The sequence below is a fragment of the Lethenteron reissneri genome, chromosome 21 (assembly GCF_015708825.2).
Source record: "Lethenteron reissneri isolate LAM-NWPU_2019-01 chromosome 21, ASM1570882v1, whole genome shotgun sequence".
NCBI lineage: Eukaryota > Metazoa > Chordata > Hyperoartia > Petromyzontiformes > Petromyzontidae > Lethenteron > Lethenteron reissneri.
In genome coordinates, this window is record NC_083799.1 from 2000534 (window position 1) to 2024340 (window position 23807).

General features: G+C 45.0%; 2 protein-coding genes across 4 annotated transcripts in view; one reads left to right on the forward strand and one right to left on the reverse strand.

The window, feature by feature from the left end:
- Positions 1–2188, forward strand: part of LOC133345023 (cubilin-like) — a 40534-nt gene extending 38346 nt beyond the window's left edge. Inside the window, exon 23 of the mRNA XM_061555387.1 lies at positions 165–2188. Coding sequence (XP_061411371.1) covers positions 165–326 — 162 coding nt within the window. The 3' untranslated portion in view covers positions 327–2188. The remainder of the gene's footprint in view (positions 1–164) is intronic.
- Positions 2189–3411: 1223 nt separating this feature from the next.
- ZGRF1 (zinc finger GRF-type containing 1) overlaps positions 3412–23807 on the reverse strand; it is a 28424-nt gene continuing 8028 nt past the window's right edge. For 2 of the 3 annotated variants that reach the window (XM_061555388.1, XM_061555389.1), the window contains exons 7-25: positions 21844–22406; positions 20950–21193; positions 18717–18887; positions 17809–17947; positions 17172–17289; positions 16072–16217; positions 15629–15775; positions 15346–15460; positions 14376–14611; positions 12038–12197; positions 11608–11685; positions 10373–10520; positions 9347–9474; positions 8793–8916; positions 8241–8417; positions 7827–7961; positions 6822–7098; positions 5925–6064; positions 3412–4652 (exon numbers count right to left, since the gene is read on the reverse strand). In XM_061555388.1, coding sequence (XP_061411372.1) covers positions 4479–4652; positions 5925–6064; positions 6822–7098; positions 7827–7961; positions 8241–8417; positions 8793–8916; positions 9347–9474; positions 10373–10520; positions 11608–11685; positions 12038–12197; positions 14376–14611; positions 15346–15460; positions 15629–15775; positions 16072–16217; positions 17172–17289; positions 17809–17947; positions 18717–18887; positions 20950–21193; positions 21844–22406 — 3420 coding nt within the window. In that variant the 3' untranslated portion in view covers positions 3412–4478. Of the gene's footprint in view, positions 4653–5924; positions 6065–6821; positions 7099–7826; positions 7962–8240; positions 8418–8792; positions 8917–9346; positions 9475–10372; positions 10521–11607; positions 11686–12037; positions 12198–14375; positions 14612–15345; positions 15461–15628; positions 15776–16071; positions 16218–17171; positions 17290–17808; positions 17948–18716; positions 18888–20949; positions 21194–21843; positions 22407–23807 lie in introns of those variants that run through there. The other variant, XR_009755401.1, reaches the window with a different exon arrangement.

Genomic DNA, 23807 nt, shown 5'->3' on the forward strand with positions numbered 1-23807 from the left:
CCGCCGTTGACCCTGGCCATTGACCGAGCAACCCAACGTTCCTACCAGCTCCCTCCGCAGGAATGTGTTATTGTGGCTGATGGTTATGCATTAAAAACAATACTCCACGTGTAATAAAGGCGAGAGTTGTGCTAAGCTCATCGTATCTCTGTTGCCGGCTGCAGGGAGATTCAGGGGGCCCACTCACCTGCCAGGGCACGGATGGGACCTGGTACTTGAGCGGCGTCACCAGCTGGGGCAATGGGTGTGCACGGCCCATGAAACCTGCCGTCTACACCAAGACGAGCAAGCTCCTGAAGTGGATCAAGCAGTACACAGGCCTGTGAGGCTCAGTTTTCAGTGTTGTATTTTAACAAGTCTCCAATACAGTCAGAAATAAATAACAGTTATGTGTACATTAATTTGAAATTACTATCTGATAATACCATTGGGTAACAAAACATTGTCCACATTTATGGCATTGTACACAATATTTGAATAATTACACTAATTTTTGAACCACCACATTGAGTGATGATGAAACCCTTCCACGTATCGGCTCTCCTGTACTCATTGTTAAGACTGCAGATAGGTGAACCTATCACAGTGCATTGCAATGGAATATAATATGAATTTGTAAAGCATCTGTGATTGCATTGAATATGCTGTGAAAGACGTATGCAGAACAAATAATGAGGAAGAGGTGTTTGTTAGGTTGTCTCGTAACAAAATGTTTATGCAATGACTGATTTTAAGAACAATTATTAACAATTATTTACAAGCCACTTAAATGAATGTACAACGGATAATGGCAAAATAAATGTCCTACTTTTCTATTTGGCCTATATGGAATACATTTGAAACAACATTGCTGTACAGGAGAGATGCTAGGTGAATACATTTTCTGTGTTGGTGTAAATAAGGTTGGAGTAACATTCCTATGAAATAATATCTAAAAATGGGCATTAGTTCAATAAACTGAACTAAGTGGATCGAAAACTACAGAATAAATGACGAAGCATCAATACGTGGTTTTAGACATTTTATATGGTGGTGATATGGTTGGTAATGATGACGTCCACAATTCTTGATCTATTGAGATTGATATAATACACACGTTAGATATAAGGATGAGGAGCTGAATGTATACCCAGATGGTTAATTAATCAGATTATTTCATTTTATGGAGGGAGAGGGGGTATTGTTTTAATCTTTATAATTAGTAGCAACTGGTATGTTTGTCAATATATATGCTTCGTATGTATGTTTTAATTATTTTTCACTGTACATAGCCAACCATGCTAATCGGCAATGCTTTGTAAGCTTACTATAAATACACAAAATAAGTCAAAAATAAATCAATAAAAGCTTTAAAAACGTTAAACTGTTTAAAAAAATGAAATAGCTACGTTGATATCGTATAAAAATAGAATATACATATTAGAAGCGAAGTGAGATAAGGATAAAAATCCACAAACATAAATCCGCAAACATAAACAGAGGCAGACGAGAGTCGATTGGAGTACTTTTGGGAAAACTTATTTAATATTGAGCAGTACCATAAGTGCCTTAGAGAAGATACATTATTCATGAGCAGATATTATTTGTACATCATAAACATTGACATTGATGAAGAGATTTGAAAAAAGCTGAAAATGTGCAACGAAGCATGGAGAGGTGCATGCTTAAAATTAAACTGAAAGTAAAAGGAACATTGATTTGAAAACAAATGAACGTCGAATTGACTCTTAACAAAAATAAGTGGGCTTGGACAGGGAACGTCGCTAGAAGGGATGACGGCTGGTGGTTGAGACATGACAGACTCCGATTAGCACTGTTGACTATGTACGGTCCGAAATAAGTTCAACATACGTACATACATACAGACTGGCAGCCATATGAAGTGATATGACCTCCAGAAAATCCACTGCACAAAATGTAGCAATAAAATCGGCTCGTGTGTGCAAGTTCTGGGCCTAATTCTTCATTGCAGGACAATGATGGATGGCTTGGAGAGGCCTTCATCCAGCAGTGGCTAGATAATTGATAACCGTGACTTATTCATATTCTTTGGTTCTTTCGTTAAAGTCACCGTGACCTTTTAATTCCGTTTTAAAAATGTATTTTTTTACAATTCCTGGTGAGATAATCAGTGTCATGTAATGGGTTGATATGAATTTCAATAAACGAATTCTACAATTATCAAAAAGGATGTTGTTGTCTATACATTTCAATAATTCAGATACTCAATTATCTGGAGGATTGGAGGCTATGGACAGTTATTTGTAGAATGCACTTTCTACAGACACTGCTACACACCACCCATTGCTTCAGCTGGACATAATCCATCAGTCCACTCGATCGCATCATGTCTTGGACGAGCTTGACACCATTCATCTTTATAGACACAACCTTCAATCATTGTACCATTTTATTAGATAAAAAATGACCAGCGCTTCCACGTGTCACATATTACAAGACACTCATCTTTGCTCCGATCACTTGCCTGTCTCCACATGAATATCCCAACGGATGTTTTTTTTGTCCTTGCTACGGATTGTTTGCCGGCCTTCATATGCGCTGCTCGCGAACAGCACTTGACCCCAACAGGCTGTGTAAGCCAATAGACGGGGGGTGGGGATCTTTGTGGATTGTCTCCGCTCTCACGGCACCGGCCAATCAGCTGGTACCAGGAGAACAACCCCTCACGCAACACAGCCGCTGCCATGGCCGCTCGGTGCCCTTTGAGCCGGGACTTGCGGCAAGAGTTCGCGTCCAGCTATTTTGTTGTAAAGTTATGTGACGTTGCGTACATTTGCCACGAGTGTTTTTTGAGAGTGCGCGTGTAATTGCTCGAGTGTGTTGCATGTTTACCTGCGTGTTTTTTAAATAGTTTTTTTTTTATAATTCTCCACATGAATATCACAACGGACGGGAGGTGCTGAAGAGAATGAATGATTCTATGATGCAAGAATGAATGAGAGGTATTGGTGATGTAATAAGGTAAGAATGAGAATCAATAAAAAGTAAATGAAATATGGATAGAATAAGAATGAGAGAAATAATTGATTTAGGTTGGAAAAATAAGAATGGGCGATTAAGGCAACGAGAGGTGATATAATTCAGTAACAAATGAGGAATTAGTGACTGAGGTAAAAATGAGAATGAATGAGAGTTGTGACTGAATAAGAATGAATAAAGGTAAGAATGAGATTGAATGAGGTAAGGACTAGCCCAGATCAGTCAGTGGCCTTCCACTGACAGCCCCCCACCCGCCCAACTATTTATAAGTCAAGGATTGTTGAATTTCGTTCGCATCGTACGCAATTAACCGGCTAATCGGAGGTGCGATTCGGCCAGAATGCCAGGCCAGCCTTTCTGAAATCACTGAGGCGTTTGGTAGCTTGAAAGAAAAAACACTACAGATACATTTTAAATAACACAAACACTTGTTTATTAGGGTTTTACACTCAAACATTAACGCACAATAAATAAAAACACATTGTTAATTTAAAACAAGCTTAAAGCGTATTATCAAACTTAAGTGGCACTCTTGTCCATTGGCAGCCCAGAGTGGTGAACATTCCACATTCCTATGGAAGAGTTTCTCTCTAAATGATGAACTCAATTTATGTTGGAATAATAGAACAGCTTGATAAATAATTATTTTGTATTTTAGTACAATTATTAATATAAAATATTGCTTTATTCTGCTGTGATTCATGTCAGGTACATTTAATGTTTGGGATGTTTTAGTTATTCTGTACTTGGTTTTTACTTTTTCTTCCAATGTTTTCACGAAAAAAGATCAAGATGTCATCATGGCCAAAGCTGTTGATGCCACACCTCACCAACACTTTTTACCTTCCGCCCAATTTCATTAGAGTATACTTTTCATGTTTATAATCCAAGGTCTTCCATGCAAGACATGTCTACTCTTTGGTTTTTTCGGTAAAGTCATGTAGGTAAAAAATAAAATAATAAATGAAAACAACTCAATTAAATCACGACGTTTCAGGTGCAACACAAGCGTCCGTCATCAGGTGGGAAAGCATGGCCTACTGCTGATGTAGACTGTTTTAAAGGCCTACTGCTGATGCGGGCTGTTTTCCTTTAAAACAGTCTGCATCCTTTAAAATAGTCTGCATCAGCAGTAGGCCATTATCTCCCACCTAATGACGGACGCTTGTGTTGGGCCCAAAACGTGATTTAATTTAGTTTTCATTTATTTTATTTTTTACCTACGTGACTTTACCGAAAAAACCAAAGAGTATGAATCCTTGCAGTCACAAAAGCTTCAAATTTAGAATTAAGACATGCCTAGTTTTTGATAACGTTCAGTATTTTGGGTCCAGCCAGGTGTCTTCCTTGCCAAGTTGTGAAGCCTGGAATCTGCATATGAGAAGAATTTACAAGAATCAGTTGAGACCGTAAAACTCTTCACTGGCCTCAGGAACTCCTTGTAACTATGAACTCAGGAACTGAGACTGTGAACTGATTCACTCTTCATCCGAAGACTCTGAGCCGAGGTCGAGGATTCTGCGACGCTGTGGGCGACCCTGACTTTTGTTGAGATCATTTTCTGGGGCCAGCTTTTCATCGCCCGATTCCCAGTCCGATCCCAGCAAATCCACATCCCCGGGTTGAGGCTGCTTCCTGGAGGCCTGGGGCGACTGACCGCAACAAACACACCATTAAATATCATCACCATGACAACCATTAACCTCCTGATTTCCATATATATAATCAACCTCCCAGTCATCCTCACAACTGAATAATTAACCTATTATGCACTATCGCAAGCTATCAACATCACCTAGACACATTATTCTGATGATCAGCCCGACGAGCCAGCCACGAACTGCCCAGTCACCTGGTTCATTGGCTTAGGTCTGTCTTGATCTCTAAAATCTCACTTTCATTAACATCCCCTACTTATCATCTACACCTACCTCTCCCACTTCAACATGCTCTATTCCCCTCCCCATGCCCTTAACTCCAAAAGACATGGCATTCTGCTGCAATATCAGTCAAACTTCACCCAATGAAGCGTTAGTGGGCTTACAATGGGTGGTCGCTACTCTGTTGCTACTGCCGTAGTCCCTCTGCCTGTCCGCACGGCCCAGTTTGTCCCCCTTAAGTCTAGGTTCAAGACTTTTCGTCTTCTACACATTCATGATATTTCTCTCTACCAGTGCCTACTTGCTCTCATCTCATCTGCATTGTTACTGGCTGGTCATAGTGCCTTTGATCCAGCACTCTAGGGAATGGTTGGTAGATCACGCATATTTGTGAAAATCCTAAATACAATGGGCTTTTAGGTGGCCAGATGGTAGAGTTCGAATATTATTTCCACATCTGTATGGGTAATCTGCTCTTCTCCCACGTGTAACTCATTTATGGAATTGGCCAAAAACCTCATGCCAAACGCTCCTGAAAACATCTTGAATCAGTGAAGCTTTCATAAGATAAAACATTTTTTACATTACCTTGATCTTTCCACCTCGACTGCATCTTTTTTCATCACCTCCTCACCTCCCACACTTATGATCTACAAGCCTCAGTGTCTTGTGATAAGGTATATGTATTGTAGTTGTGGTGCCCTTTAGTCAATTCGCTGCTGGCTAATGACTGATTCACGTGCTGATCCTGGTGGATATTTTCACCAAACGATATCAGTCAGTGTGGGTTAGTGAAAGCATAGAAGTACAACTATTGATTTTGTTGCACTGCCATTTGCTGCCTACAATGTAGCACAGCTGTATAGCCACCTTCGACAACCTGACATGGTGTTGATACATGCCAAGCACAATCCAGGCTCAAGTCTGCTTAGCTTCCGAGCACCTGATGAGATTGGGTGCATTCCAGGCACGGTTTTGTATACAGATACTTTATGAATGCAAGTGGAGCTGGCGGATTAATAGAGAGGATCATTACTGCCGCACCTTGCTTGGATTTTGTTTCCTCCGTTTCTTCTGCGGTTCCTCTGATCCTCTGGAGCCTTCGGGCTCCCCGCACCCACGTGCGGCAATGATGTGATCGAGCTGAGCAGAGAACTCCCGAGAACTCAGCACGGCTCCATGCTCTGGAGACATGAGCAGTCAATCAGATATGCCTGAATCACTACTCATGTGCATCATTCAACCCATTGCTATGGAATATCTTACATCAGGGATCTTCAATTGGTGCCCGTGGGTCAGATGTGGCAATAACCATCCACACACTCGCACACATGCTCTTGCGCACCTGCACACAGACACATGCATACACTCACACACGTACACACAAAGACCCCTCTTATAGCCTTAATATGCTGCTGGAGTAAGTTATGTTAGCAAGCATTTATGAATGCTGGCACGGAGGACGAGGGGGTGATGTGGCCAGCATCACATCCAACTGCCGTTGTTACCAGTCATTGTTAACACACTGCATCATCTACTCATTCAAGGCTGCATCGACCAAGAATGGATCAGATATTAATTGTTATTGATCATCAGTGAGAAACGCACTCTGGTGGCTGGGTTGGTAGTGCAGTGCGCTAACCACTGTACCACCACTATGCACATACTACATCTGCACACATTCCACACAAAGCAGCCGCCATATGCCACTAAGTGACGGGGATTTCACCACAGCACTTGTGCCAGGCTAGACTTATTTTGAAGCTATCACATAGATGCTTTGCTGGCAGGTGACTGGACAGACCCAGGTGTTATGGCTTGACTGAAGGAGATGCCTGGCAGATGCAGCACCGGTTACCCCCACTATGTTAATTTTCTTTGCTGTGTTTTAGCCGCTCGGTGCACTCCTCGTTGTTGTAAGCATCGCATATACACACGCACCTTGGCAGTGCTTGAGCACCCGCCCCCAGAGGGCACCCCTGCCAAGCGACGTAGCACAACCCAGCACCACCAGATTCCCACGCGCCCTCGTCAGAGCCACGCATGCACGCTGCTCCGATTCCACGAATGATGATGAGGAGAAAGAGGAGGACGAGTCTCGAGGTGAACGGACGATGCTGAGCACGCACACGCGCACCTCGCCACCCTGGAACGCGTCCGCCGTGCATACACGGACGGCTGCCAACGAGCCGGAGAGGGACGCGAGACACTCGTGCACCTACACGCCACACCGTGCGGGTAGGGGGAAGAGAGATGTCACACGTGAGGATGACTACAATCAGGTGGAGAAAGTATGAGGCTATGGTGGAAGGAAGTGGTGATCATTATGATGATGGTAATAGTGGAGGTGGCGAAAAGTGGGAGTTGTGATGGTTATAATGGAAGTGGTGATGATTATGCTGGTGAAAATAGTGAAGGTGGTGGTCGTGGTTATATTTCGTGGTGATGATGGTGGTAGTAACAAGTGGTAGTTAGGCGGTGGAGGTTATAGTGGAGGTGGTGATGTTGATGGTAGTGGTGGAGTTGGAGGTGGTGTCATTTATGACCATGTGGATAATTATGAGTATAGTAACGTGGTAATAGTGACCATGGTGGTAGTGATGATCTTTATGCTTATAATGGTGTTAGGGACAGGGACATATAATCCTCAAGGGCAGATCTTTTAAAGAAATGCGTGCTGTTGAACACGTCATGATTATCTTTATGGACAATCTGAAAACATTCTTCTCCAATTGTGAGTATAAAAAGTGATGATAGTTTTGATGTTGACTTTTCACGCAGTGGCAAATACATTACCTATCTCAGAAAAACAGAGATGATACTGAAGGGCAATGATTGCCGCATTTCAAATGTGAGACGAGGGCTCTTGAGTACAGCACTGGGCAGCCATGGCACGGTCACGTGGGTGTTTGTGGGAGGTGTGGATGTGGTGGGCGGTTGCCCTACCCTGGCCGCCTGGGCGCGGTAGAGAGTGATGACAGCAATATCCTCAGGCTCTACCCGGCTCTCAACCAGGGCGTCAACCAACTTGACAGCAGCGTCAACCTCCGCTTTGTTGTAGTAGCTCCCACATGTGTCCACCTGCCAGCATGGAGAGCCCAGGGAAAGAGTGGAGTGCATCACTGTGTTCCCTCTTCCTAGTTCATAACTCTACCCCTCCTCACTCCCTCCTCCTATTTCCTCTGTCCATTGCATACTTTCCACATATACTTTCCTCCTGCATTTCTCTCTCCTCCTTCCTTTTACCCTAATCCCTCTTCTCACTCACCATCATATTCCTACCCACTCCTTGCTTACCACATTATGCCGCATTCATACTGCCTCTCCTCACTCCTCCGTCACCCGACTCCTCCTTCTCACCTTCTCCTGCCCCGGCACATCGAGAAATGCGAGAGTGGGGAGCCATGGAGCCGCACTGGGCCGCTCGGCAACCCCGACGCCATCACGGAGCTCCCCCTGGTAGAAGAGGCTTGCGGCAAGCAGGCTGATGTGCGGGTGGCAGCGGTACTGTGTCCTGAGCTGCACGAGGGGGTGTCCCTGGAGGACCGAGACAGTGCTTAAGTTGGGATACGATCTTGCAAACAGCATCATCGGTATGAGCACATCATCGAGCACCTTAAGATAATCTCTTGAAAGCTAAGTACGTACCCAAGATGACAAGTACAAAGATCTGCTGTGTAACCTGCGCATATTGTTGGGACAAGTTCGTTGCGAGTTGTAATTGGCAGATGCACCGACTATGTTCTCCACTGTGCCACCTTGTTTGAGTGTGTACTGCAGCTAAAAAGAGAGTACACATTTACACGCACGCATATATACATACCTCTACATTCATACATATACACTCAGACTCCTTTACACACTCATTTACACGCAGCCACCTATGCACATTCAAACACACGCAGGAGTCACCATGTGTTTGAGGCGAGTGAATAGCGTCTGCTCCAGGCCAGACTCGTGCTCCGGCTCAGAGCCCTGCACCGTGGGGGGCAGCTGCCGCGGGTCGCCCACCAGGAGGAGACGCTCACAACCAAACCTGCAGCACTCGCACACAGACACAACAGCTGTCATTTGCTGCTAAGTGGTGTTGACGTCACCCCAGCACTTGTGCCAGGCTAGGTGCACTTTTAGACCTTCAAGTGAAGTGTAGAAGGCTCACTGGTAGGTCATGGGACAGAACCAGCTGATACGGGTTAAACAACTGAGATGACCGCCAGATGCAGCACCTGTTTTACCCACTGTGCCATCTTGCTGTTTTTTAGCTGCATGTGAGCAGTGCTCATTCGCTTTCTGCTGGTGTTGGAGGATGACTGCTTCCAACTAGTAGTTTCCTTCGAAAGATTCCTCCGCAGAGGATGATCTTAACACTGCTGGCACTAGTCTATGTTAATCTGTGCTTGTGTCTGTATTTGTCTGTATCTGTGTATCTATGTATCTGTGTGTGTATGTGTGTAGGCTGCGTTCACCGTGCTATGGGCAGCAGGGACATGGGCTCGGTGATCTGGCTGCACTCATCGAGAATGACGAATGGGAAGCATAGACCACTCATGCTGGGGAATGGGCAGGAAGCACAGGTGGCGCCAACTACACTCACCTGACATGCACACAGAGACAAAGACAAACATGCGCACATACAGATACACATACCAACATATAAATAGGGATAGACACATTAAAAGGAGTGTTCTCCCCAGCTATTTGTTACGGCATGGTGTTAAATAATTTTTGAGGGTGGGGGTCTGGAGTATTAGGTTCAGAGGCTACAGTAAGCCTCTTCATTCTCCGACGTGGGATGTTGTAGATGGTGAGTGGGCCTGCTGCTTGGTCTCAGCTAGCTGAAACATCTCTTCTGTCAGACAGGGTTTCTAGGGAGTTCTGAACTGTGTACCCAATATATCCATAACAGTTCTGATCTTCACCCATTTCCCCTTGGCATCAGGAGGAAGGAGTGATGATGCCAAGCCAAGCTACAAGCAATGGTCAAATTATTGCTAGCAACTTTTAAGAGCGACTCAACACCAAGATATTGTAGGTTTGAATGGGGTCCTAGGCATATGCCCATCACTGCCAGTGGAAGAATGGCTGGTGCATATTCGAGATGACAAGCTGACGGGAAGTTGGCAGATCAGCTCCACGGGAGGTCGAGGTGTCAAGGACATGGACCCACATTCATACATCCGTTGTTTCAGCACTTTACAGTCTACTAGATGTTCGTGCCTGTACCCACTCTGATGGAACAGTGTGCTGGTAATTACAAGGCCATATGATGATATTATTGGCAATAGAGATGTGTTTCTAACTTTTGGATGAACAAAAACAAAATTGGGCCAAGAAAAGGTATTTTCTCATCACAAGTAATAACCAGGCTCAACACTGGTTAGCTTCCAAGATCTGACGAAATCGGCTGCATTTCGGTTGATTTGGCCATAGGTGAATAAAGACACAGGGAGAGACAGAAACACTTCAGTGATGTGTGGGTGTCTGGACTCCACCTCCTTCAGCAGATTGCGGTTGCGTCCCAGCTTGTGCGTCTCGATGCTGTGCTTGACAAACACTCGCTCGGCCGGGGAGAGCTGCTCTTTTAGCAAGGACTGTAGCTCCCTCAGCTGGTCACTATCATTACCCGAGCCAGCATGCAGGCTGGGAACCAGACAGGAAGCAAATGGAGAGGGGGTAAGTCAGAGGACACAGGGAGAGATAGGCAGTGATGATCACAATTAATGCAGGGAGAGAGAGAGAGAGAGACAGGGAGAGATGGGGAAATATGAAGAGATGGGGAGAGACAGAGATAGGGAGATATTAAGATAATGGAGCCATGATGACCCAGGGAGAGACAGGGTGAGGTGAAGTGAGAGACAAGAGATGTGCAGACAGAGGGATACATGTAGAGATAAGGAGTGATAGGGAGTATGAAATGGAGAAAATGTACAGACACATGAACAGATAGTTATTGACAGATGGAGAAACACACCATGACCGAGATGGCGACAAACATGAGATGGACAGAAACACACAAGAGCTATACAAAAATAGAAGCACAAATACACAGACTCACACACAAACTGATATATGTATATAGAAACTGACACACAAATACAGAAGCAAATGGCAACAATTGGCACTGTCATATCTGCATACACAGGGCGACTTTACAAACACACATTATACACACATTTGTTAACTTAGATACACATCAATGTTAATATAAACTTAAAAACACAACCCCCTAACAAAGATCCCCCGCACCTTAACAGATTGTTTGGGTAAGTGCTGTGAGCACATATTAAAGCCAACATGGCACACAAGGCCACCCTCGACTCGCCAGTTGTGAGGTTTACATACTGTCTTCTTGGTTCTTTCGGTAAAGTCACGTAGAAGGGAAGTAATAAAATAATAAAAATAAAACATAATAAAATTATTCTCACGACGTTTCGGCCACAACGCAAGCAGCCGTCAGGACGGCTGCTTGCGAAAGAACCAAGAAGATGAATCCCTGCAGTCACGAAAGCTTTAAATCAAAGTTTACATACTGCACAAGGTACTTATTTAAGGCCAAGTTAACCTTGGGGAGGCCCAGGACCAGTTCAGATATTCGTGACCAATGTTGGTCGTGAGCGTGAATCAAACTTGGCTCGTCAGATTCGTAGTGCAGTGCACTAACCACTCAACTGCCCCACAACCTTTTGCCTTTAACCCCCTAACACACAGACAACTCAAGCACATGCACCTGAAGGGCAGGATGGGCTTGGCGATCTTCTTGATGCTCCCAACACGGACAAACTCTTCAAAGCCGAGATCTAGCAGCCTTTGGAGAGAACGAATAGTCTCATTTACATGGGAACCTTAACCAAATAATAAACACTGGCATAATAAGGGGTAAAAACAAATTCAGCCTGACTCCATTGGCATCCCGAGCCAGTGGAGATAAAATCCATACTCTTATGTCATAGCAATGTGCCTAAAGATGAAATATTGAATATACTACCTGCTATGACATATGGGTCAGAAATATGGACTTTGACAAAGATAATTGCTGAAAAGTAATATATATGGTATAACATTGTATCGTAAAGGTCAAATTGGTCTTGTATATGTGGTATATATTATGGTATTGTGTGTATGTAGTATCTACTGTGTAAGTGGTGTGTGAATGAGACCCCAGCAGGACACGATCCACTGCTACATTGGTGGCGGCTGAGATGAGGACCCTGAGAGGAGTCCTCTTGGTTCCGGCCTCGTGCTTCACTCTCCGGAGGACTCCGATCAGGTACATGACAATGCAGGACAGCATGAAGCTCTTTCCAGCCCCGAACACACCTGCGCATCATCATCAACAGCATCATAAATATTACAAAAGTCTTTGCATGTGTAGTGACTGGGAAGATCACTGTGTGTTGTCGGGTTTGCGAAGCCACAGAGGATGTTGTTTTGTCATTATGTCTAGCCCGGTTACTGGGCGTAGTTCCAGCCCTAGCAGGGCTTGGGTGAGCGCTGGTTAGCGCGGGGACACCGTGTGCAGTGTGAGGTGCGGGCTCCCGGTGAGGGAGCAAGAGAGGGTGTCAGCCAGCAGGGTTACGTTGGGGCATGATATGCTGATTGACCTGTCGACACGTGACCGGATGATATTGGAGGGGGGCCACCGGTGGACGGGAGCCGCTGGGTGGTCACGTGGTATAAAAGAGATCTCGGGAGCCTTCGGGAAAGAGCTCAAGAGATCTAGAAGGTGGGCGGGGCGAGAGGTGGAGCCAGCCCCAGCCCGGGCCGATATAACGGGGGCCCGTTAGGGGCCCAGGATTCTTCGTGTCTGTTGAAGTGAAGCTCCACATCGGGTTGAAGAAGCCTCTAACCACGCGGTCCAGGACCCAGCTTGTGGTCCGGACCGGGATAACGGAACCGTGTCTAGTTCTGCCGTAGCATGGTTAGATGGGCGTTCAACACCCGAGTGTAGTTTACGTTATGTTGTGTTCGTGTTCATGTAATAAATAGTGTTGCTCCCAAGACGTCTGCGACTCAGTTGGACTCACTACACATGTATAGGGCGCTTTAATAAATGCCTCAGCATCTCAAAATGCATATCACAGCATATAGTATGGGGCAGACCTGTTTGATGTAAGGGAAAAAAGTTTAGCTGGAAGCATATTATATTTTTTGCGACATAGAATTGTAATGTATTACTTACTGTTAGTAGCTCAGCTTATTGGAGAGTATATTTAGTATACTGATGATACTATGAAGCTTATACTTTAGTTTTTTTACGTGGTTGTTTGGTTGCTGCAGCTGCATACTATTCACATTCCTTCCCTTTGTTGGTGCTGCCCCTGCCCCCTCCCTTTGATGCTGCTAATCCTGCATAATGCATGGGCATAATGACTTTGAAAACCCCCCGCCCACCTCCCACGCATTTCACAATTAGCACTATTCGCATTCCTGCATTTCCCATAAATATGCTAAATTCCTCTTCAAATGCAAATTCTTTTGTCAAGGCTCTCTTCCTCCTCCCTCACAGCTTAAATAGACACTCCAAGCCTAAGACGTGTCATTTAGACTCTGTCTTATCGACAGACATGTTCTTCACCTGAGGACGGCTGCTTGCGTTGTGGCCGAAACGTCGTGAGAATTATTTTATTATGTTTTATTTTTATTATTTTATTACTTCCCTTCTACGTGACTTTACCGAAATAACCAAGAAGATGAACCACATCTTATCTCAACCATTATAAAAAGACCTCCAATTGCAGCTGTTCCTCAGGGGGACCAGATGACTCAGCACATGCCTGCAAATAGGCTTAATCTACCACTAGATGTTGCTATGTCAACAGTAATCCCACTGAAATAATTTGTAAGTAATTTTCCATTTTTGAAGATTTTGATGGTGACACCAGGACGCAATAGCCTAACATCCAATATTCTGATATTATCACCATAACGTCTTTCCAATGTGTTTTGGGTTGTACCACGTGTAGTTTGGCATGATGTCCAACTTTCACTGCATATACTGTAAGTTTCTTGAGGAACTGAATTGAAGAAACTCCCAGAATGTGAGCATTGATGTGGTGCTCATCTCATGTTTATAGCCCTGTACAATTTATGGGAATTCTACGTTCTTATGGTGGGGTTAATACATTTATCATGTGTACAGTAGAATTATTAAGGCGATGGCCGATACCCCAATGAAGCCCTCATATAAAGCTCATAAGTAAAAAAATTGCGCTGTCAATAATAAATCTGCATAGGGACCATGTTATAACGACCTCCTATAGTGCTATTTCATATAGCGTTCTGTTTACCAAGGCGTCCTGAGTGCTATAGAGGTATGCCTGTACTCATTTTATCAACCCATAAGAATGATGTGCTGAGTTAACCCCCAACCAGAATTGTACATGCAATCTTTCTGATCGCTCTACCACTGAGCCATCTGACCATCACACCGATCGTCATTTCAGTTGTCTTCATGGTCACAATTATCATCATTAGCATTATCAAAGCCACTCCTACCTTGCACTATTGTGACCCCGGCCGTCTCAGCCCCAGCTTGTATCATGTGGGCCACTCTCCTCAGCACGTCACCCTGCTCCCCGTTGAGCCCCCGCTCCGCAATGGTTCGCTCCGCCAGTTCCCTGGGCCATGTCTGGGCCGGGTCGACCCAACTGCCATGCACAGGCGGAGCCAGGGCGAGCGGGGGACGGAAGCCAGTTCGGCGAGATTTCACGCTCCGTTCCTGTGAGCCCTCACTGAGTGGGAAGCGGGGCAGGGTATCATTGCAGTTGAACATCATCATAATCGTTGTCGTAATGACCATAATCATCGTCAACATTGTCATCATCGCGATCAGTGTTGGATCCAAAGGGGAGGGGGGGTGATGATTACTCCCTCGAACATTTTTATTTGTTGACATTTACCAGATAAAATACATATAATGTTGGGCCCTATTCAAAGAAATAGAACTTTCAGGACCACCCTCTACCCCCCGGAACGTTTCTCGAACCTCATTGTAATAATTGTCATCATCGTCGTCATCATAATCATAATTGTTGTCATCATCATCATTGTCGTGATCGTAATCATAATCATCGTTGTCATCATGACCGTGGTCATAAACGTAATCAATACCATCATCACCTTAATCATCGTCGTAATCATCATCATTGTCATCATCATCACCCACATGCTGTATTAAGGCCTCCCGAAGTCAATCAGTGATTCTTAGCAAACCCTTTTAGTTTCAACTTCACAACCAATGTCATGGATTGTGGATCCAGAGCAGCTGGGGACTGGGGGGCACGGCATAAGTTGTGCTAGTTATTTTATCTACCCCAGAGGGAAGAATGATCCGCTGAGTCAACCCCCAATCAGGATTGAAACTCGCAACCTTCAATTGCGAGCTGCTCGCTCGACCACCGAGCCACGAGAACCCAGCTGTTTTCAACAGTCGCATATGTCCGTGCCAGTGTTTGTGTACACGCACAGGCTAAGCATCAGAGGCAGGATGGGCAAGGTGGACACCTCCACGTTTTCGCGGATGTTCCGCAGGCAGCTGAGCTCCCAGCTGGCGTTGCACACGTGAATCGCATGCACAGTCGCTACACACACGCACACAAGACATGCATGCATGCACAGTGTGAGTGTCGTGTCTCTGTCATTGTGAGTATTGTTTCCCTAAAACACTGTGTCTTTATGCCAATGTGTCACTCTTCGTGCTTTATCTATGCTACTGTGAGTTTCGTGTCTCGATGTCACTGTGTGGGTACCGTTCTGTGGCCACGTGCTTGACGTGTGTTCCCTCAAGGGGGACACCTCCAGCTCGCCTGAGGCTGACGGGCCGTAGAACACACTGCACACTACCATGACGTTGGCAGGAGGGAACCCAGCATCCGTGGAAATTACCCAGATGTCATCTAAAGCACACGTACAAACAGCCACAGATACAGTCACACGAAGCTACGCAAACAGCCACTCATGAAGGCCAATATGTACACGGTCGGGTGGTGTGGCTAGCACCACGCCAGGCTGCATTTATTTCCCCATTGCTGATGTTTACAAACTGCACCAAATACTCATTTATTGCTGAGGTCTAGGACCGATTTAATTATGTCACTGTCAAAAGCGAATCGCCGGGTTAATAGTGCAGTGTGTTAAACCACTACAAAATTGCTCTCCACACACACAAAGTAATTCATAGAAACTCACATACCCTTGCTGTAGCTGCTGTGATTATCCTTGCGGTTGAGCAGCAGAAAGAGTTTCCTCTTAATTCCGGAATTCATCTCTTCTGTCACGAATTTTTTTTTTCGGAATCGCTGAACCAGGGTCCGACCCCCAAAGCCTTCCGATACACTCCTGTGTGGATTAAAATAATCACCATTATCATTACAATTATCGTTATCATCATAATCACCGTCATTATCAAAATAATTAGCAGAATCATGATCATCATCAGCAGCATAAACATTCTTATTAGCAGCAGTAGAAGCAGTAACAGTTTTGCCCACCAACTCAAGAAAACTTACACTATGGGGACCTCATTTGCCAGTAAAAATATGATAATTGGTTCTTTACCCTTCTATCTGGCAACAAAACTGACACCTTTTTGCAAGGAGTCATGTTTGCATAGACCGCAATACCTGCAGTCATAATACAAACAAAAGAACATAACTCTGATAATGTGCACTGTCCTTGAAGTTGATTGGTCCACACCCGAGACAGCTTTCCTTCGAGCCTAGTCTCATATGGGTTGGACCAGATGACGCCTTTTGGCAGGTATTGCGGTCTATGCAAACATGACTCCTTGCAAAAAGGTGTCAGTTTTGTTGCCAGATAGAAGGGTAAAGAACCAATTATCAAGAAGACTTGAAATACGACATGTTCAGCTCTCCCTAGTTGATGGCTTAGACAAGACTGAGAGCATTGTGCATGCAATATGGTGCTCAAATGACATATATGCAAGGCATGATGGGAGTCATGCCTTCCTGTTGCTTGTGCACACCTTTATGTTATTTATAATTGTTCCAGCCTGCACGCAGTCCTGTTGTAATAGGTTTCATCATCATTTAAAGTTTATTATAAAAATGTTTATAATACATTTTTAAGTTAAGCCACCAGTCAGATATTCGACAATCATGTTGGCCGTGAGTGAAAATTTAACATGGGACGCTGGGTTCGAAGCACAGTATGCTAATCCAAAAATAAATTATAAATACAAATATTGGCTATGAAAACCTAAATCTTAGAAAAGTGGTGGATTTGAAAAATTTGAATGAAGATGCAACCATCCTCATCTGGGAACTCACTCACCGGCGGAAGAGTCGACAGTTTCTATACAGAGACACGTGCCTTCCGCGACTGCCCAGGCCCCCTATCTTCTTGCGGTGAAGGCGAGAGGCCGTGTCATGCAGAATCAAATTGAGATGTTCTGTGGGGACACGGTGCCCGCAGGGGCATTCTGAAAAGCAGCCTCTCGTAACCCATTACTGCTTACCGATTACGTGCAGTTTTAGCACATTACATGGTGCAACTTTCTCCACTAAAGCTTTGTGCATATATACTTTGTGCATGTATACAATTTTATCCACAAGAAACGTTCTGCATGTATACCAATTCAGTCCACTGCTGGCCGTCATGATTGTTATGATTGCAATGATTATGATAAGTGAGATGATTGTGTATGTGGATCTATGCGACCGGGACTCACAGAGACAGATCTATAAACTTTCCAAAAAGGGATGGGGTTTCAGAAATTTAAAGCTTTTCATATAGGGCCATACGTTAAACATATTTATACTAATTCGCAAGAGAGAAAGATCGCCTCTCCCTGCATATATAGGTGAGACTGGATAGTGAAGTGTGAGTGTGTACATGAGGCTGAGGCTGGATAATGAATGTGTGTGCATAGCTGGGCAGGGAATTTTAGTACGTGCGGTGAATTGTCTACCTATGATGGCAGACGAGAGGGTGTCTTTGTACGCAGCAGGGCTGGAGAAAGACACAGGAATGATGATCTTTCGTTTGAGAGTCGGCTGCCTCAGGACACTCTCCATGGATGGAAAACGCAGCTCTGATAAGCGCACGGCCTGTGTCCACATACAAAAAAAGTTGCCATTCGCCACCAAGTGGCGTGACATTTCCATAGCGTTTGTGTCAGACTATGTGCACTTAGAAGCCATGTGAAGTGTTGAAGGCTTGCTGGCAGGTCACATCATAGACCCAGGTGTTATGGATATAACTGAGATGACTGAAAGATGCACCACTTTTGCTCCCCATTGTAACAACTTGCTGTGCTTTAGCCACCCGGTGCTCTGCCCAGGAAGGTGAGCATCGGCTCCTTTGCCTCCCATCGTTGTTGGAGGTCGACTGCCTATAACTGCCAAGTAGCGTGTTTCATGAGTCTCCGCCAGAGCCCCAAGTTAGCACCACTGGTAACTAGTAAGTCCAAGTTCACCTAACAAACACGTTGCTAGTGAGCACAAATTAAGCCAATAGCACATAATGGGGTGGTGTGGTCAATACCATGCATAGTTGTCTGTCTTCCCATAGATGTTGACAAACCGCAGCAGTTAGTCATTTAAAGCGGAGTCAACCTAAGAAAGGCTTAGGACAGGTTCCAATATACCACTTGACGCTGATGTTATCCATGGTTGGTAATTGAACCCAAATCCCTGGGATTGTGGAGCACAAAAACACAGACATTAGGAAGCTGACACGGCCGATGCAGCCATTACGCACCAGATGCAGCTATTATGATTCCCCTAAAAACACGCCCAGAGCCAGGAGTTTAAAACAGGATCTCTATCTTTTGTAGCTTTCTGGCCCCATCCACTTTGCCCATGGGTGTCTCCACACCTGCCCGCTGGACTCCGGACAACGTGTGAGGACCCCAGACCCTATAGGGCGGCTGCCACACACCACCACAGATGGCCGTGACCGGGCCAGTGAGGACCCCAGGCGGCGGCCAATCAGCGCTCTGCGCTCAGCCGGAGATGGGTCAATGAGAGTGCAGCTTCGCCGCTCCTCCTGTGGACATGACACACGGATTATCGTTATCACTGGGACTTGTTAGTAAGGCTTGCCCAGCTACATCTTGACAATCTGTAACATAAGTTATAAATTACAATATTACCCAATAATAACACAACTAGCTTTACTACCCGGCTTCGCCCGAGACTTGGATTCTTGTCTTGGATTAATACACGGCCTTCGCGGAGGGTGGGATGCGTGACATCTGCAGGCACACTGCGTAACGCTGCCGCATGTGGGTGACATCACAGATGTGACGTCACCGCTCACTTGTCGTGCAAAATATATCCATTATTGCGCCCCCTCCCCCCAAAATACAAAAGTCTATTTTCTACTTTTTGCATTGTGTACAGTCTGGAAGCTACCCACATGCCAAATTTCAAGTTTGTTGCATGTTGGGAAGTATGCTAAACATTTCGAACAGACACACATATTCACAAATTTCCCTTTTATATATAGATATCCAATATCAAATTCTCCCGCACCTACGACTAGCACGGTGGCTATGCATGGTGCGAAAAAGTTCTACATACATACATATTCATACAATTAAGACTGTTAAAAGTCAAGCCAAAATGATTTCCTGCTCAATTCATCATGGTGGCCAATTGTGGTGGTTGCATGACACATATATAAAGGCATGATGGGAGTCATGCATTTTTGTTGTTTCTGAGCAAACCGTTGTGTGTTGTTAAATCTAGTCCTGCATATAATAGGGGTTTTCTGGGGAGGGGACCCAGAAAAACTGGAAGAATTTTTTTTTTTACAAATTAAGAATTGCAGTTCTGACAGCGCTGACTTGTGGTTAGCTGTATCTCCATGCAAAGCAGATACGTCATGTGCCAGTCTTATGTTAGTACTGCACTGCAGTCAGTACTCTAGCAATGGATTGTGCTTTACAAGATTGGATTATGATTTTTGGTGGCTTTTAAAAAGGTTGTCTCCCCCAGGATCCAAGCAAAACCATCACTTTGCCATACATAGCAGGCGTTACCAAAAAGATTTCCAAAATATTAAACAAACACAGGATCCAGGTTAGTTACAACACAGTACACAAAATCCGTGATTTAATCCCATCTGTAAAGGATGTGATTCCTGACATTCAATACCCTGGTGATCTGCCTTGTGTTTGCGTTCGCAAACACAAGGCAGATCTGAAACACGGTAGGGCCAATACCTCTGCAAATTCTGATCATTGTTTTAACGCAGTGGGCTCACACGAAATTGATTTTTCCAAGACGGAGGTACTCTGCAAACCTACCGGCTACCTTCAGAGATTTGTTCATGAAGCCATCCAGATATATAAACAGACACAACTTCAACCGAGATGGGTACAAACTGAGCAATCACTGGAAGGACGTTATTAACCAGGTAAAGTCTTAACTGACTGCGATGTTTCCATCCTACCTGCCTATGTCAGCTGTTATTTCATGCTAATCGCTCACATTAACATAGCCACTTCCGTGCCCTCGTCGAGGAGGCCGCTCTCCTCCTATCTTACAGTTACATGCTAATTTCTCCCATTAACATCACTAGCCCCGGCCACTTCTTTATTACCATTGGGCTACACCCATTTCAAACCTATTAAAACAGTCTGCCTCAGCAGCAGACCATGCTTTCACCACTTGATGACAGATGTTTGTGTTGCGCCCGAAACGACGTGATTTATTTTATTTTATACCTATGTGACTTTACCGAAAGAACCAAAGAGTATAGATTCCTGCAGTCACGAAAGCTTCAAATCAAGGTATATTATGCTTATTATTTAACCCTAATGATAATTCTATTCCTATTTTACCCCTATCCTTACCCTTATCCTCTAACCCTTACAACTGTCTAACAGACTACCGTGAACCCTATCCATAACTATACCTATGAAGATATCCTCAGAACCACAATTATAATCCTCAACCCATACCTAACTCTACCTATATCCCCGCCTGTCACATTATCAATAATGGATATGTCTAACTCCACCCCCATCTGATTTCTATCATTAACCCTTTCCCCTTTCTCTCCTCCCCACCCCAACCCCTCCCAGTTGTCCATTTCCACTCACCATGACAACAGCATCATTAGGAAAGCACTGTTGTTGTAGAGACAGGTTGCTCGGTGACGGCCAATCTAAAACGCCGCTCTCAGCGCTGTACTCGTTGAAGCCCGGGGTAGGCTCCGCTGAGACATTGAACTCCAGTTCAAAGTCCAGCTCATCTCCATCACCACCATCTTCATCGTCATCGTCGTCACCATCACCCATGGCGAGGCCGTCACTGATGGATGGTTCAAACTGAAAGCAGCCTTCTCTGCACGAGATTAAACATAAGAGTTAAGGACTGCTTTGGCTGTGGTGTGAAAGGAAAATGGGAGGGAATGTGACAGACTGAGCAAGGAGAGGAGGTAAAATAAATTAAGAGGGTCAGAAAGCACGGTTGAAAAGGACATTTTGGGTAGAGACTGGCAAAGTTTCCTGGCAAGGAATTTCTAGACGGTGGGGGTTTAGTGGCTAAAAATAGTAGCCTACAATGATGCAGCAGCACATCTCAGGAGCAGAGGAAGTAGGCGAGGATGCAGGGTTAGTGAGGGCTGCAGAGGTATGGAGGATTTAAATGTGAGGACAAGGATATTTTTGTCCACATTCACATATGGATAGGAAGCCAATAAAATGAGACCAGGAGTATTAGGCATTGAGTCCAGAGTGATGCAAATCTTTCAATTTAGCTGATGTTTAAACTCATCCCATATGTTATATCGGATGAAGTGCCAAGGCACTTCCATGGCTTTGGAGTCAATGGTGGAGACAGCAATGTAAAGTTAGACATCATCAGCATACATGTGGAAGATGTAGAGAGAATGGCTTGCTGAAGTAGGCAATCGAGCGGAGATTGTTTGGGAGAAGACCAAAATGAATATAAGAATGCCAAAGGTAGATGATATTCAACAAGGACATACACACCCTGCTCCGATGAGATGCTCCAGGGAGGAGTCGTGATACTTGTCCCATCTGCTGCTGCCACTTTTTCCCGCAGGTTCCTCCTGTCCCCGTTGCCTCCGTGTTGTTGCCCCCTCTCCTGGGTGCTGCCTCCTGCCCGATCCACCCACAACCTCTTGCCCTTCCAAACTCCTGTCTATCGCATGGGGTGTAGGCTGCCAAGTCCCAGTCTCAGGGGACTCCCTGCTCCCCGAATTTAACCCCGAGCCACGGATCTGAATCGAGCTGGGTTTGTAAGAGGGCCCATGGGAGGATTGTGTCCCAATTGGTGGGCATGGTGTAGGTAGTAATGTGGAAGCTTCAAAATCCAGTGACATTTCAAAATCCGATGAGCCACTTGCAAGTATGTCCTGCTGCTGCCTCTGAGCCATAAAGCATTGAGCAGGATCTGCCTTCTTTTTCGGAGACAAACACTCGGGATGAGTGAAATGCTCAAATACGTGCATCGGTGTGAGCCCCTCAGGGTCACGGAACACATCCTGGCTGGTCACCACGTGCTGTGGCTGGAAGTGCTGCAGTGAGGAAACCTGGCACAGCAGCCCGAAGAGCAGTGGGAGGGACACGGGGAGAGAGACTCAGTTTGATTCTAACATAATGTCGTGTCCATCAAACCAACATTGTCTAACCAGTCCCTATAGAGTCCCTACAGGAATCCATTTTTAAATGTAATCAGGACCCTGAATTATTGTGATAATGCATAACTTTTTAGAAAGGGTGTGGGTGAGTAGATAATGGTTACTCTAAGGGTGAGTTACATCGAACACAAGTGGGAAGTGAAAGGGTCATTATTGGTACGCAAGGTGCTTTCTTAGAAGGCGTAGCAAACTGGCCTCACTCGACCTCTAAGTATAAAAATATGAGTCAACAAGACACAAACCCAAACCAAACACTAAGTCCTACGAATCCTAAAGTCTTTTTCCTAAAGTTACTGGAGTCTGGCTCTGTAAGATTTTGAAATTAACACTGAACCATGACAATCTGAAAAGTGACATAGTGCGATTCTATTAGCCTCAGACATTTGTACAAATATGTAAGTATTAAAGATGACCATTATATTTACAGTCAACGGCAGCGACATTTTCTGCCTTTAGTTGTAACAAGGAGCACAGAGAATTCAACCAGGATACAGATAGCACTCTGTTCAATCAAGTCAGCAGCCCTGAACATGAATTGAGGTTGAGGCACTGGAGCCCTTTGTAGCTGTACCTTGTCCTGGCTACCATGTGGCTGTCCCCAGCCCCGAGCACTCACAAAAGCATTGGTGGCAGGGGGGGGTTGAGATATCCTGCCTCCTTGTGCTGCCTTCTCCCAGCAGTCTCGATCTTGCTTCTGCTTGACTGTACTACCTTCATGGACTCGCCCTCCTCCTCTACCTCTGCCTCCTCCCTCTACTCTTCCACCTCCTTCCTCTACTCCGCTTTCTCCACTTCTTCCCTCTCCTTCCTTTCCTCCTCGACCTTTCCTCCTGCTCTCTTGATGTCTATACACGCCAGGTCTTCAGCATTATGGCTGGTGAACACCTCATGCTGACCGCTGTCTTGAGTAGACAATGGGTGCACACAAGTGCCTTCCACGAACTTCCGACGATCATAACGTCCAAAATCTGGGTTATGATTGCTGCCTTTAATAAATAGATGCTGGCAACTGCTTGCATTAAATGTCCATGGCTGCCTGCTGCCTGCGGTGACTGTTCGATAGGGAATACTGTCTTGAATATACTGCAAATGCTGAGTGCCAGTTCTGGTATTTGTTTGGCTTAGATTGCCACCTTCTATAAACACTGAATGTGAAATGCTATCTCCTACAAATGTTGAACATGAGAAGTTTCCTTGTTTAAAGCTTGCGTGTGAAGCATTGCACTGTGCCTGAGTCTGATGCTGAATCACTGACGACACGTTTTCTTCTTTAAATGTTTGATCACATATGCT